This window comes from Grammomys surdaster, unplaced genomic scaffold, assembly GCF_004785775.1.
Source record: "Grammomys surdaster isolate TR1022 unplaced genomic scaffold, NIH_TR_1.0 117952, whole genome shotgun sequence".
Taxonomy (NCBI): Eukaryota; Metazoa; Chordata; class Mammalia; order Rodentia; family Muridae; genus Grammomys; species Grammomys surdaster.
This window is the reverse complement of record NW_021614534.1, coordinates 66,889-82,317: the sequence shown is the minus strand read 5'-3', so window position 1 is coordinate 82,317 and position 15,429 is coordinate 66,889. Positions and strand designations below refer to the sequence as shown.

Here is a 15,429-nt window from a genome sequence, read left to right as displayed (position 1 = left end):
CTTATGAAAAAACTCCAAGGATCTAAGTTTGATGTCATTCTCGCAGATGCCATAGGTCCCTGTGGTGAGCTGCTGGCAGAACTGCTTAAGACACCTTTGGTATACAGTCTCCGCTTCTGTCCTGGAAACAGATATGAAAAGTACAGTGGGGGGCTTCCACTCCCCCCTTCCTATGTGCCTATGGTTCTGTCAGAATTAAGTGACCATATGACATTTGTGGAAAGGGTGAAGAATATGTTACAAGTGCTGTATTTTGACTTTTGGTTCCAAACATTTAATGAGAAGTCCTGGAGTCAGCTTTACAGTGATGTTCTAGGTAAACTGGGCCTTTCATTGTTACTGGGAAATTCTGACTTGATGTTACTTTGAATGAGAATGTGTAAGGTGAATATAAAGTCATAGAATGAGATTGTTCATTGTGAGCTGATCAAGTAAAACTAGAAAACAAGAGAGAGCCTCAAAACAAGGAAAATACTGTAGAGTAACTGATCAGAACACTACAGATTCATAATTTGCTACCTCAACTCTCTGTGTAGCACTGAAGAAAACACATCCCCTTAAAAATTAAAACATCTATCAAGTATATCATGAAAAGATTTTCATAATTAGATAGTATCACTAGAACCAGAAACAGTTAAGGCAACTTGCTTTTCTAAGAATTTCAAATGTCTCAAATCTGTAAAAGTTATGTCTTAAAGCCTTAAATCTGGCTACAAAATGCATTTTTTATTGATTTGTTTTGAAAATATCTTTCTTTTCATTAAATAAAGTACTACCTAAATTAATAGTAGAAAGAGTTTAAATGTTAACTATTTATGCAAATATACATGAAAATGTATATAGTAGACTAAATATTCTATGAGAGCTGGTTTTCTAATTATTTTCAAGCTTCTTTGCAAGACACAAAATATTTCAAAATCATGGATACAACTTTGCAAATCAATGGAATTTTCACAAAATTAATATTTTTGTTAATATGATATCATAAGTCATAATTGAAACATCTTAAATTGCTTGTCTACATGATCTCAGATCATAGAAATCACCTGCTATATTTCAGACAAACTTCCTTAACTATTGTATATTTTTATGTTTTGGGAGTGCAGGGAGACCCACTACATTAACTGAGATGATGGGGAAGGCAGACATATGGCTCATTCGAACCTTCTGGGACTTGCAGTTTCCTCACCCTTTCTTGCCTAATTTTGACTTTATTGGAGGATTCCATTGCAAACCAGCCAAACCACTGCCTAAGGTAACCCTATGTTGTTTCTCTTGATGAACAGTTTTTCCTTTTTCATGGAAACAATTCTTCATCAGATGTTTCTTTTCTTTCCAGATGTTTGGTTTCCTGAGAGGTATAAAAAGTGAATTAGAGCTCTCTGACAATTGACATATATAATATTTTCTTACATATCTGTGTCTCACTACTGTTAAACAAAGTGTCAAATCACTTTAGAATGTGGTCAGTGATTTAAGGATGTTTAGGAAACTCATAAAAAATAATTTATCTTCTCTTTGATAACATATACTAAAAGCCAGAGATGTATTGAACAGCTAAAGAAACAAAGAATCAATTTCTTCATTAAAGAGAAATTATATTCTACTTGAAAATATTATACTCATGATGAACTATTGTATACAGTGTAATAAATGTTGTGTATTATATAATTAGAGATAGATAGTAAGTTAAAGAAATATCCAACAGAGATCAGAGGTAATCTCCTCAAACCCTTGTGTTGTTTCATTGCCTGGCCAGTGTACAGGGTGAGATTAGCAGATGAAAAGAAGAGAGAGGAAAACAGATAAATTTCAAGAACTCCAGACTTAACTAACGAGGTTATAACATGGCATGCAGGCGGTGTTAGACAGCTTCATGTGTCTGTGTTCCACACACGGCTCCCTTTTACATGTTCCACTTCCTTGTAGTCTTTCTACATTTAGGTCTTGTAGGTATTTTGATTTTGTCTTTGTAGTTTCCACATATAAAAAAGAAAACAACACTGATATTTCTGTGTCTGGCTTGCTCCTTAGCATCATGTACACTAAAAATAGCTATTTACCTAAGATTATATAATAATAATGTTTTTACTATCTGGGTAAAACATTATTATATACTGTATACTTACCAACACCTTTTCACATCAATCAGTTGAAGAATAAGCTAATTCTATATTAGAGGCACTGTGAATAGCAATGTAATAAACATTATGTGGATTTTTTTCTTTGCAACTCTTTCCCTCAGAAATCACCAAAGAGTGGCATAGGTTAACTGTATATATATATTACTAATGTTACTTATAAGAAGAAAATTATGTATGTTTTTATATTGATATCATTTGACATTTCCAACAATGATAAATGCATAAGTATTCAACTTCCATAATATCTGTAAGAACATTTTTATATTATTTAAATTGTTGTAATACTCATTATAACTGGATTATGAAGGAATATTGACATACATCATCGAATTGATTTTTTCTGATAGCTAAAATTATTGAAAATTTTTTCAGATAATTGAAGGATACTTCCATCTGAATCTACTTTAGATCATTTGCCTAAACTGATTAAATTCTTTTTTCTTTTTATATTAGAGAGGTTTTTTTTCCTGAAATCTTATTTTTTTTCTATTTTTTATTGGATATTGTATTTATTTACAGTTCAGATGTCCAATAGTCCAGCAAAGAATGTCCCTATACCATCCCCCCTCCTCCTTTTTGCTTTCAAGCCATTTTCATTATATTAAAGTACTAAGGTCAGTTCTAGGTCGAGGACCTAGCAATACAATAGATGCAAATAGTCAAGGAACAAGCAAGACAATAAACACAAAGAGTCAAAGAATAAGCAAGAAACTAGACAAAGTTCTGGGATGACTCCCTTGATCACTATTTCTCAGGGCTTATCAGGATGACCAAAATATCTCAGCCTACTTCCCTGTCCTAGCCCAAAGTCAATTTCATGCCTGAAATTACTTCTTTGTTTCTGCCTAAGATTTAGATTCCTGCCTGAACTTAATTCTTTGTTCTAGCCTAAAATTTAGATTCATGCCTAAAATTACTTCTTTGTTCTAGACTAATGTTAAACTCCTTCCTGAAGCCCATTTCCTTTTCCTTGACCCATGTCAGATTCTTGCCAAGCAACCTCAAAAGCTCTTCCCCTCTCCCCTTTTTTTTATTCCATAAACAAGACTGAGCCTGTCTTAGGTTATTCTGACAAGAATACCTTCTGTACCCTTTGTGGAATGTACACTATCAAAAGCAATGGACTTCTGTCTAAGGTTGGTAAGGCTCTGTTCAGAATATTACCAGTCCTTTAAGTTCTAGTTAGTTGAATTGATAACTCTGTCGGGGGGTCCATTTTCAGTGTGAAGCCATGTACTTTAGCTGCCAACATGTTTATTTTGTTAAAGGCAAGCTTTCACACGATGGGCAGGAATAAAAGTATTCCAAAAACAAAAGGAACTACCATGCTCAAGCTGTGTATGCCATACTTGAAGCTTGACTAAAATGTGAACGCTGACTTCAGGCCACAGGTAATGTTATCAACAACATCTACAGCATCAATGATTAGTGGAGCAGCATTCTTTAAATTCATAAGCTCACTATGCAAAGTTAAAACGTGCAGGGAGGTATTAGAATTATCCCAAATACCCCTGAAAATGTCTTTCAACTTTTTGAAAATTAAAATGACTATCTTTGTTAATTTAGAAGTAACAGAATTCAAATGGTATTTGACATGACACTCGGCCATAATGGCTCCTTACCCTTAAACTCTGAACCACCTTCCAATAATTTGAATAGGATGAAGAGCATCAATCCATTGTTCCAAATGCCTATCTAAAACCTCCTGTATGCTCAACACATTAGTAAAACTTTTTGCTAAATGATTAACAAAAGTAGCTGCCTGCACTTCTTGTGTCAAAGCAATTGCAGAAGCAGTGGCGATAGCAATTAATGAATTATAGCTGTTATACCAGCAATAATCAAGGCCTCTTGATTCTGCTTAAAACCTGACTCAGTTCTTCCAACACTTGCAAGTTTTTTTCAGAATACCAAAGTCCTGTAATACACAGACGATAAAATAAAAGCTCTTTGAAAGACCTCTGTGACAGATGCCAGTTTTCAACACAGTAACACAATTAATAGTGTATAATCAATTCAACTTACATTAAATACTCTAGAAGAAACAAAAGTAATTTTAACTTGAAAATTAAAAGAGCCTTAACACATGCACTAACACTTGTTTGAAATCCAGATCCTGTACCAACTTTATCTTTTGCTGACATAATCTCATAGAGAACTGCAGCTAACTTCCAAATATGTCTCTGAAAATGTCCATAACCAGCTTTCCAAATGAAGATTATTTAAAATGTACTACAGATAATTTCTCTCTTTTCAATGTGAAAATAAAATAATTAAATTAACTTATTTATCTATATCCCAAATGCTGCCTACCTCCTGGTCCCCCTCTTAGACTTCCTATCTCATTTCACATCAACCTCTCTCCCTCCCTCCCTTCCTTTCTCCTTTTCATTCCCTCTGTCACTGCTCCTCCCTCTGATTTCCCTCAAAGAAATCACCAAAATGAAAATGAAAGGAATGGACTTAAAAGTAATAAACCCAAAAATATGCAAGCAAACAAAAGGAGAGAAAAAAACTTGAAGGATAAAAAGCATGCCTTTTATTTTTGGATGGCTAAATACTCCTCAGTTTTTGGTCTGCTCGGGTGCATGATTGATTTACCCAGTCACTCTCTATTAGGGAGAACTGATTTAACCCATTTTTATCAGATGTCAATTGCAAATAGCTTCTTAGTTAAAAATGGAAATCCATGACCATTTTCTACTCTCAGTGCTGGACTTCATCTGACTTAATGTGTGACTGTTTTAGACATGTTTCTACAGTCTCTATGAATTTATATGTGCATCACTCTTATTGTACCTGGTCGACACTAAGATGTCATCCATCCCTTTTGCTTTTATAATCTTTCTCCCTCCTTCTCAAGTTGTTTTTAAAATACCTCCTAATGATCCTCTAAATTTCAGTCACCTCTCGACTAACAATACTTTTTTTTCCTCTAGCTTTTTAACTTTGGTCAATTGTACTAATAGTACAAATGCACTCTCCATGAACGCTGAAGACTGAGGCACTGAAGATACTCACTTGTCTTCCCAAAATAATTCCCATAATTTCGTGAATTCCTCTGGTAATATTTGTCTCAGTCCTTTAGACAATGCTACCCATGCAGCTATATATTTGTGATGTCACAACTATCTTTGTAGGAAATGGAAGAATTTGTTCAGAGCTCTGGAGAACATGGTGTGGTGGTGTTTTCTCTGGGATCAATGGTTAAAAACATGACAGAGGAAAGGGCCAATGTAGTTGCTTCTGCTCTTGCCCAGATTCCACAGAAGGTAAGAGAAAGTGTCCACTAGGTTCACAAATGTATTATAAGACTGTTAAAGACAGACAGTGGTGGCGCACTCCTTTAGTCCCAGAAGTTGGGAGCCAGAGGCAGGCAGATTTCTGAGTTTGAGGCAAGCCTGGTCTACAGAGTGAGTTCCAGAACAGCCTGGGCTATAAAGAGAAACCCTGTCTCGAAAAAACAAAGAAACAAAAAACAATAAGACTGTTGAAAACTGACAGGATTACAGTAGGGAAAATTCCTATGAAAAATAAAGCAACTGGCCATTTCTTATGCATCTCAAACACCATATTAAAAAGAAAATTATGAATTGCATAGGATAGAATATTAGTCTGTTTCTGATTCACATCATGACCTGAAAGATCACACTTAGATTCAGCATGGTTGTGCATACCTGATATGCTGATGCTTAGAGATCTGAGGTAGGACTTTTTCTTCATATTTACCACCAGTTTTCGCTTCATGTTGGTTCCAAAGCTCTTCTGGGCTATTCCATTGGTCAATGTCTCAAAAGAAGTGAGAGAAAAAGATAAGTAAGAGAAAGAAAGGTTGGCAGGAAGGAGAAACAGGAGGAGGAAATACAATAATGGGGAATACTATGCTGGGGCTGAAGAGATACATCAGTGATGCATTAAGAGCACAGGCTGCTCTTCCAGAGGAACTGGGCTTCATTGCTAAGATTTACAGAGTAGCTCACAAGTGTCCCCAACTCAATTGCCAGGGAATCCAATGTGCTCTTCAAACCCACGAGTAGAACAATCACAGTGCAGAGAATTACATGCAGGCAAAAGATCCACATACAAAAAAAAAAAAAAAACGAAACAAATATGTCTGTAAAGAAAGAGTAAAAATATGTTCTTCCTAATCACTGATGTAGGAAAATATAAGAAAACAGATGAAAAAAGGTCCTGACCCTGATGTGGGACCAGGATTACAAAATTATGAGCTCATCAGGAGCAATTCTGTTTCCAGAACATCAAGTAAGCTTGTTTTTCTGGATGGTGAAAGAGGTTTGAATTTAAGAAGAGTCATGTGTAAACTATGATAACGTAGGAAGAATCTAGCAGCTGCCACTCCATTAATTGTATTATTGAACGACTTTCAAACAGTAGCAGTGTTTGGATGTTTGCAAGCTAAATTCACTCTATTACTTGATACCAGTTTCTCCAGTTTTATTTATTTTACTAAACTCAAAGCATGCAGAAGTAAAGACTCACAGTTCACATTCCAATTTGTGAGGTTTCTTTTTACTTTAAAACTCTGTTTGATACTAAACATGAAATGTATTCAGAACAAAAGAAAGCATATCTTCAATATTCCTGGAGACATTTTTCCGTGGACAGTCTTTAAACAATTTTATCTGAAAAAAAGAAATTAAATTCTGGATAATAAAGAAATTATTTTTAGAAATAGTAAATTATACCATATCATATGTTATAAGTCAAAAAAACTAAATTATAATAAAGACCCTAAGAAACATGAAAATATAGGTAAAATAGTGTGCTTATGACTTAAAAATATGTATCATTGAGAATATATATGATGTGTACATATATCCTATATATTGCATTATGTTTGAAATATACATAATCATAAACTATTACTAATTGACCGTGGTTTTGACAATAAGGATCATATTAACTGACTAAAATTTTTGTGTATACATGAATTTGTCACTAATTATCAGACATATAAAATGAGTATAATTAAATGTCATCCTCAAGATATTATGAAACCTTGTACAAAAAAATGTATTATTTATTTCCACCTTTTTCTATCTCATGATATTTTAGATGTTCACTGTTTCAAATTTCATTCTCCATCATCTGGATAATGTTCAACAGAGTAATCTCAGTTTCCCAGAATCAAAATATACCAAAGCCTTGAGGTCTCTGTAATTAAATAAGGTACTGTCTGTGTGTAACAGGTTCTGTGGAGATTTGATGGTAAGAGACCAGACACCTTAGGATCCAACACTCGTCTGTACAAGTGGATCCCCCAGAATGACCTTCTTGGTAAGGCAAATGTCACTACAGGTTTGTGGCTGTAATAATATACTTATTTGAGAACAGCCCCCTCTGAGCCTTCATATTTCCCCTCTCTTTAATAATATGATCAATAATTATGTAAAACTTCTTCTCACCACAGGTCACCCAAAAACCAAAGCTTTCATAGCTCATGGTGGGACCAATGGCATCTATGAGGCGATCTATCATGGTGTTCCTATTGTTGGTATTCCCTTGTTAGCGGATCAGCCTGATAATATTAACCACATGGTAGCCAAGGGAGCAGCTGTTAGAGTGGACTTCAACACACTGTCAGCTACAGACCTTCTCACTGCCTTGCGGACTGTCATTAATGACCCTTCGTGAGTCTGTTTGCTTGTTTGCTTGCTTGCTTGCTTGTTTATTTGTTTGAAACTGTTTTTTAAGATAGATGTCTTCTTCTTTTTTTTTTTTTTGGAACATAGTCTTACTACAAAACCACAGGACCAGACATGAACTCATATGACTCTGCCTGCTTCAGCCTGCTGAGTGTTGGGATTGAAAATATGTGCACTCATATACATGTGAATAACTATTTCTTTAAAAATAATGATAGATTCACATCATCATCAGATTGATTTCTATCCTGTTTGAAAAAGAATGATTTTGAAAAACTTTGTTATTTCACATATCTGAAAGTTGTGATTATAAATGATAAAGTTACTCTAAATTTATATTTCAACAAATGAGACATGGTTAGTCTGAACCTATTCTATATACATAGATAATATCACAAATATATATTTATAGGTAACAAGGAAACTACTTCTAAATATAATAGAATAATACATAATAAAGTAATCATGAATCTTAATCTTGATGAAAGGGTAAATATTTACCAATATTTTCTGAAGTTATAAAACTTTTGGTAAAACTTTATTTTACTTCTATAATGATATGCAATATTGCATATATAGTACTAAAGGTGAGAGACAATATTAAATTCTTACCATACCTGGAGAACACTATGGGTAGTTTCAAGATTTTCCAGTATAAAAAATGTACTTAATCAGAAGATCCAGAGTCACAATAACAGGAAAAAGTGCTGCTAGTTCTTCAACACAGAGTCTCTTAGTCCAGGAACAAAATTGCATTGCTTTTATTCTGGTGAGAATACTGGTGAAACTTTTGGGCAAGGAAGAATCATAACTCAACAGGTGTTTTCAAAAAAAAGACTCTAATTATAAAAAGGAATTAGGAAACAGGCAGAAGAGAATAGTAGAAACTGAAACTAGAGTGGTGATGTCCAACATGGCATATGACCCTATACAGATTAAGATAATTCTGTGTCTACTTCCCTTCTTGGTCTTAAACCATGTGTTACATGTTGTAGATACACAAATACATACAAAAGATTGCTTATCCTTACTAACTTTCTCTTACCAATAAATATTGCTCAACTATAAAAGTCCAATTTAAAATAAATATTCTATGGAAATGGAGTCAAAACAAGCCAGCATATATAACTGAGAAACTGTGTCCACTGTTAAGCAGCTAATTAGTTGGAAGTGCATGCAGGTCATTAAGTACTTCCAAACCAGTGTCAGCTACACACCAAGTTCAGAAAAAGCCTATGCTAAAGAAATGTGTTTCATTGGCCTCCCTATCACTCAACTCTCCTCTCTGAAACCTTATAAAAGAGCATTTGTGTGGCAAGTCTATGTGATTTATTTTGAGTTCCTTGTAGGACTTAATCCCAACTAAACAAATGTTAGGTAAGTCGGCAAATTAGCATCTCTTTCATTTTAGTCATATATCTTGTCACTGCAGCTATAAAGAGAATGCCATGAGATTATCCAGAATCCAACGTGACCAGCCAATGAAGCCCCTGGACCGGGCTATCTTCTGGATCGAGTATGTCATGCGCAACAAAGGAGCCAAGCACCTTCGCCCAGCTCTGCATGACCTTAACTGGTTCCAGTACCACTCTCTGGATGTGATTGGGTTCCTGTTGGTCTGTTTGATAGCTGTGGTATTCATCATCACAAAATGTTGCCTCTTTTGTTGTCATAAGACTGCTAATATGGGAAAGAAGAAAAAAGACTAGTTTCAAGAAGCCTGAAGCAAAGATTCCTGAAAGATGAGCCTCTGCCAGCTGCTTCCAGTGAGAACCTGTTGTCAGTCCAGGTGCCTTCCCTCTGAAACAGGAGAGTATTAGGACTTCATTCAAGATAGCTCTCATAAATTCACTCTATGTTGAAGACATGCAAGATTTCATGCCAGATATACACTCGGTGTTCTAAAAGCCAAATTATGTGTTCAGTTTAGAATGTTTTGATGTAACTGAGGAGCTATGCCCAACAAAATCACTAGGACACTATGGTTCACAAAATTTGCATGAGCATAAAGACTTTGCGCAACACCTATCAATTACCATAACAAATGCCAGGCCGGCTATAACTTCATTTAGTAGTTTCTTTTTCTTTCTTCCTTGTTTTTCTTTCTTTCACTAATCATAAATAATAATGTTTGTATGACACACTTTTGAAATAGACACGTTTGCATCTGTATGGGCGGAGTCAATCGTTCTGGTTATTTTACAATACACAGATCTCACCCAACTCCAAATTATTTTGCCAGTTGTGTCAATTATTGCTCTAATATAGCCAACATATTTCTACTGAGGTTGGTAAAAATCCTGGGTTTCTAAACATCAGGGATAAAGCAGCAAACAGCAGTGATTTCATAGAATAATGAGAGGTTGGAAAACTCGTTTGTCCCTTCACTGACAGCTTGTGCCCCACTATATTAAGTTTCTCCTGGACAGATACCATGCTTTAGTCATCTTATCTTCATACTTCAAAACAACACAGCATAGTCTTCCATACAATCACACAAGCCTTATATTGAATCCTACCAGCAAATCTACTTATCCTAACCGCAGTTGAAGGTCAACATGTAGAACACCTATTTATTATTGGACAACTGGCCTCCATTAGCTACCCCTCAATTATACTAATCCTAACCATTCTTGGGAATCATTAAAGACAAATCACTAAAATGAAGTTTATGCCCTGATAATATATTACTTTGGTCTTGTAAACTAAAAATGAGGAAATTAGCCTCTCAAGGCATCAAGAAGAAACACCAAATTCCTACCATCAGCACCCAAAGCTGATATTCTACTTAAATTACTTCCTGAAACAGTACATATAATTATATAGTACAATAGAACACTTATGTATATCATACATTAAATTATTTCCCCTAGCAAATAGGCAAGTAAATTAAATTAATGAAATAGGATATTAATTCAATATCAACCCTAAAATCTCATTAAAACATGTCTATTAAGAACTAACATTTTAATTAATGTTTTGAGGACATATCTGTGTTATTCAATATACACCATTAAGTCATAAACTCTTCTCTTCCATATGACTATCCCCTTCCACATTTGGTCTATGTCTCTACCATCCTCTATGAAACCAATAACACAAACATCAATGCCCCTCTTCTCACTACCAGCACACTAAACTTGGAGATAGCTAAACTAAAACTTTATCAGACATCTGGTTGTTATTTCAGGGCTATCAATTACTCTATCATCCATATAGTTGCCTTAGGACATCTCAATGGGAATGGGTCTAATTAGCCAAAGCCCTCTATAACTGTGGTGCCATGCATTTGGTATTTTTTAACTTTTAGGATGCTGTGACTGAGCATAGCTGTCAAGGCATGAAGAGCAACTTATTATGTCAGTCAAGTATAATCCACCTAACCAAATCACCAAAGAATGTATTTTAACGATTGTAGGACATACAATTTTACTGTCCTCAAATTACACTGACCAACCCCCCTTCCTCCTTCCCAACTTTGATACCAAACCCCAAAAATATCAAAGACATAAAAACTTAAATTTCATATGAATATATTCTATTCTAGTAGTCCAAAAAATATGACTTATAATTTAGCATTAATTAGAATTTTATAAAAACTAAACTTCACCTTGCTACACCTTATTTAATCATATTCTTCACAATAAAATCATATTATCAAGTTAATGTAGCTTAACAGTAAAGCAAAGCACTGAAATGCTTAGATGCATAGTTAATGCTATAAACACAAAGGTTTGGTCCTGGCCTTATATTTAATTGAAGGTAAGATTACACATGCAACTATCCATAAACCGGTAAAAATCCCTTAAACATTTACTCAAAATTTAAGGAGAGGGTATCAAACCCATTAAAATACCTTAAAAACTACCTTGCCTAGCCACATCCCCAAGGAACTCAGCAGTGATAAATATTAACCAATAAATGAAAGTTTGACTAAGCTATGAATCTCAAGGTTGGTAAATTTCGTGCCAGCCACTGCAGTCGTACAATTAACCCAAACTAATTATTTTTGGCATAAAACGTGATGATTATAAATTAGACAAATAGAATTAAAATTCTACTTACATGTGAAAATTCATCGTAAGGACCTAAACTCACCAATGAAAGTAATTCTAATCATTCTATACTACACGATAGCTAAGATCAAAACTGGGATTAGACATTCCACTATGCTTAGCCCGAAACTTAAATAATTAAATAACAAAAATATTTGCCAGAGAGCTACTAGCTACAGCTTACAACTCAAAGGACTTGGTGGTCCTTTATATCCATCTAGAGGAACCTGTTCTGTAATCAATAAACCCCTCTCTACCTCACCATCTCTTGCTAATTCAGCCTATATACCGCCATCTTCAGAAAGTCCTAAAAAGATACTAAAGTAAGCACAAGAACAAACATAAAAACGTCAAAGTGTAGCCAATGAGATGGAAATAAATGAGCTAGGATCTCTTTTAAAAGAACATCAACGACACCTTTTATCAGATTCAAGGATAAAGGAGGATTTAGTAGTAAATTAAGAATAGAATAATTGAATTGGACAATGAAGTACACACAAAACCCATCATTCTCCTCAAAGAAAATTTATTAAGCCATAAATAAAACTTTAATAATCTATTTATGAGAGGAAATAAGCCATGATGAGGTAAGCATACTGGAAACTGTCCTTGGAATAATCACAGTGTAGCTTAATATCAAAGAATCTGGCCTATACCCAGAAGAATTTATAACAAATGAACACTTTAAATTAATTCTAGCCTTAACATCCATTAATATAATAATATTACTATATAAATCAAAACATTTAACCTAATAAAAGTATTGGAGAATGAAAATATCCTTAATGGGAGCAGTAGAATATTAAGTGCCACAAGGGAAAGAGGAAAGATTAATTAAAGTATAAAACAAGCAAAGATAAAGCCTTGTACCTTTTGCATAATGAATTAACTAGGAAAAAAATCTAACTAAAAAAATGACAGTTATAAACCCTGAACCAAACAAGATACCTAAAAACAAATTTATGAATGAACCCATCTATGTAGCAAAATAGTGGGAAATTTTGAGGTACAGGTGAAAAGCCTACCAAGCATGGGGATAACTGTTTACCCAAAAAATGAATTTCAGTTCTACTTCAAGTTTACTATAATAACATAAAGTCTAAATTATAGCCAAAAGAGGGAAAGCTCTTTAGGTATGGAAAACATCTTAAATAGAGAATAAACTAGTACTTAATTTAACAATTGTAGGCTTAAAAGCAGCCATCAATAAAAAGAGTGTTCAAGTTCAAGTTTAAATACAATTAATCTGACCATTCATGATAAAATTCTGTTATTAATTGAGTTACTCTATTATTTTATAGATGAAACACTGTGAATATGAGTAACAAGAATAATGATTCTCCAAGCACAAGTGTATCACAACTCAAATAACCATTGTTAGTTATAGGACAAAAAGTGACAACCCTCTAATTAAATTACCTAAAATTAATGTCTTAGTAAAGGAGTACTTTAAGGAAAAATTTAAAAACTAAAAGGTGTGAGGCAGAATCTCAGAGCTGTTTTCATTTGCATTTCCCTCAAGACTAATGATGTTGAACATTTCTTTAGGTGCTTCTCAGCCATTCGATATTCCTCACTTAAAAATTCTTTCTTGAGCTCTGTACTCCATTTTTAATAGAGTTATTTGGAAGAACAGATTGATGCTCTTTATCCTATTCAAATTACCAGAAGGAGTTTCAGAATTTAAGGGTAAGGAGCCATATCAAGTGTCATGCCAAATACCATTGGATTCATGTTAGTTCTACAATTTGCAGTGGTAGTCACTATAATTAGGAAAAAGTTTAAAGATCCTTGCAGTGTATTTGCCATAATTCTAACACCTTTATGAATGTTTTAACTTTACATAGTGAGCTTATAAATTTCAAGAATGCTGCTCTGCAGAGCGTTGATGTGGTAGATACTGCTGATAAAACTACCCATGGCTTATGGTCAGTATTTCTATTTTGGTCAATCTTCAAAATGGCATATATAGCTTGATCATGCTAGCTCTTTTCATCCTGGAATACTTTTATTCCTGTCCATCTTGTTAAAGCTTGTCTTTAACAACAACAATTTGGCAGCCAAAGTACATGGCTTCAACCTGAAAATGGACCCTCATACAGAAATCTAGATTTTAGGCTAAAACAAGGAAATAGACTTCAGACAGGGAAATGACTTTGGGCTAGTACAGGAAAGTTGACTCAGATGTTTTGGTCATTCTGATAAGCCCTTAGAAACAGTAATTATTGAGAATTCAAGGAATTTTGTTTATTGCCATGCTTGTTCTTTGACTATTTGTGTTTATTGTCTTGCTTGTTCCTTAACTATTTAAATTTACTGTATTCCTAGTCCCTCAAACTAGAACTGACCTGAATAATTGCATGCAATTAAAATTCTATAAAAGCAAGAAGGAGGAGGGAGGAACGGATAGGGAGTTCTAGGGAGGCAAAATGTGGAAAGGGGAATAACATCTGAAATGTAAATAAATAAAATATCAAATAAAAAATAAATAAATAAAAGGAACTCAGCAAACCCAAACACCACCAGTTTACCAAAAACATCACCTCTAACATAACAATTGTTAGAGGCATTGCCTGCCCAGTAACTAAACTTAAATGGCCAAGCTATCCTGATTGTTCAAAGTTAGCAAAATCACTTGCTTCTTAATTAGGGACTAGTATGAATGTCTAGACAAAGAATCAACTGTCTCTTATTTTTAATCAGTGAAATTAACCTTCCAGCAAAGAGGTTAGAATAATATAATAAGACAAAAAGACCCTATAGAGCTTAAATTAATTAGCTTAATTATTATTAATTAACCTAATTGATAAAAATAAAAGCTTAAAATTTGGTTAGTGTGACCTTGGAGAACAAAAATCATCCTCCAAATGTCTTTAGCATAGACTAACAAGTCAAAGCAACCTATTAAATCTTATTGACCCAAAACCTTTTTGATCAACTGACTGAGTTACTCTAGAGATAACAGTGAACTCCTATTTAAGAGTTCATATCAACAAGTAGGGTTTACAGCCTCGATGTTGGATCAAGACATCCCAGTGGTGCAGAAGCTGTTAATGGTTGGTTTGATCAACAATTAAAGTCATACATGATCTGAGTTCAGACCTGACTAATCCAGGTCAGTTTCTATCTATTTAAAACCTCTCCCAGTACAAAAGGACAAAAGAAATAGAGCCACATTACCAAAATCCTTCTTAATTTATGAATAAAATCTTAATATAATACATATGTACAAGACTAAAACCTAGACGAGATTATTAGTGTGGCAGAGCCAGGAAATTGAGTAGACTTAAAACCTTGTTCCCAGAGGTTCAAATGTGCTTCCTAATAGTGTATTTTATTAATATTCTATCACTTCTGGTCCCTATCCTAATTCCTAAAATTAGTAGAATAAAAAATCCTAGGGTATATGCAAAAATGAAAAGGTCTTCACTCCATATGGCAATGCAATACTTAGGAAATAGTTTTTAGTGAATCCACAAATCTAGTTCTATGATCGTAGTGTACACTTTGAATTGCTCATGGGTAGCATAAAATTCTAAATATAAAATTGGATCTATCCTAATC

General features: G+C 34.1%; 1 protein-coding gene across 1 annotated transcript; it reads left to right on the top strand.

Moving 5' to 3' along the window:
- Positions 1 to 3: 3 nt before the first annotated feature.
- LOC114635801 (UDP-glucuronosyltransferase 2B1-like) lies at positions 4 to 9,677 on the top strand. Its single transcript, XM_028784215.1, has 6 exons — positions 4 to 316; positions 1,107 to 1,255; positions 5,285 to 5,416; positions 7,355 to 7,442; positions 7,576 to 7,795; positions 9,243 to 9,677. Exons 1-6 carry the CDS (start codon positions 4 to 6, stop codon positions 9,517 to 9,519), a joined length of 1,179 nt encoding a protein of 392 aa, XP_028640048.1. The 3' UTR covers positions 9,520 to 9,677.
- Positions 9,678 to 15,429: the final 5,752 nt, after the last annotated feature.

Coding starts and splice junctions, on each gene's coding strand:
- LOC114635801 (XM_028784215.1), top strand. CDS start 4: ATGAAAAAACTCCAAGGATCTAAGTTTGATGTCATTCTCGCAGATGCC. Junction 317..1,106: donor GCTTTACAGTGATGTTCTAG/GTAAACTGGGCC, acceptor TTGGGAGTGCAG/GGAGACCCACTACATTAACT. Junction 7,443..7,575: donor CCCCCAGAATGACCTTCTTG/GTAAGGCAAATG, acceptor TTCTCACCACAG/GTCACCCAAAAACCAAAGCT.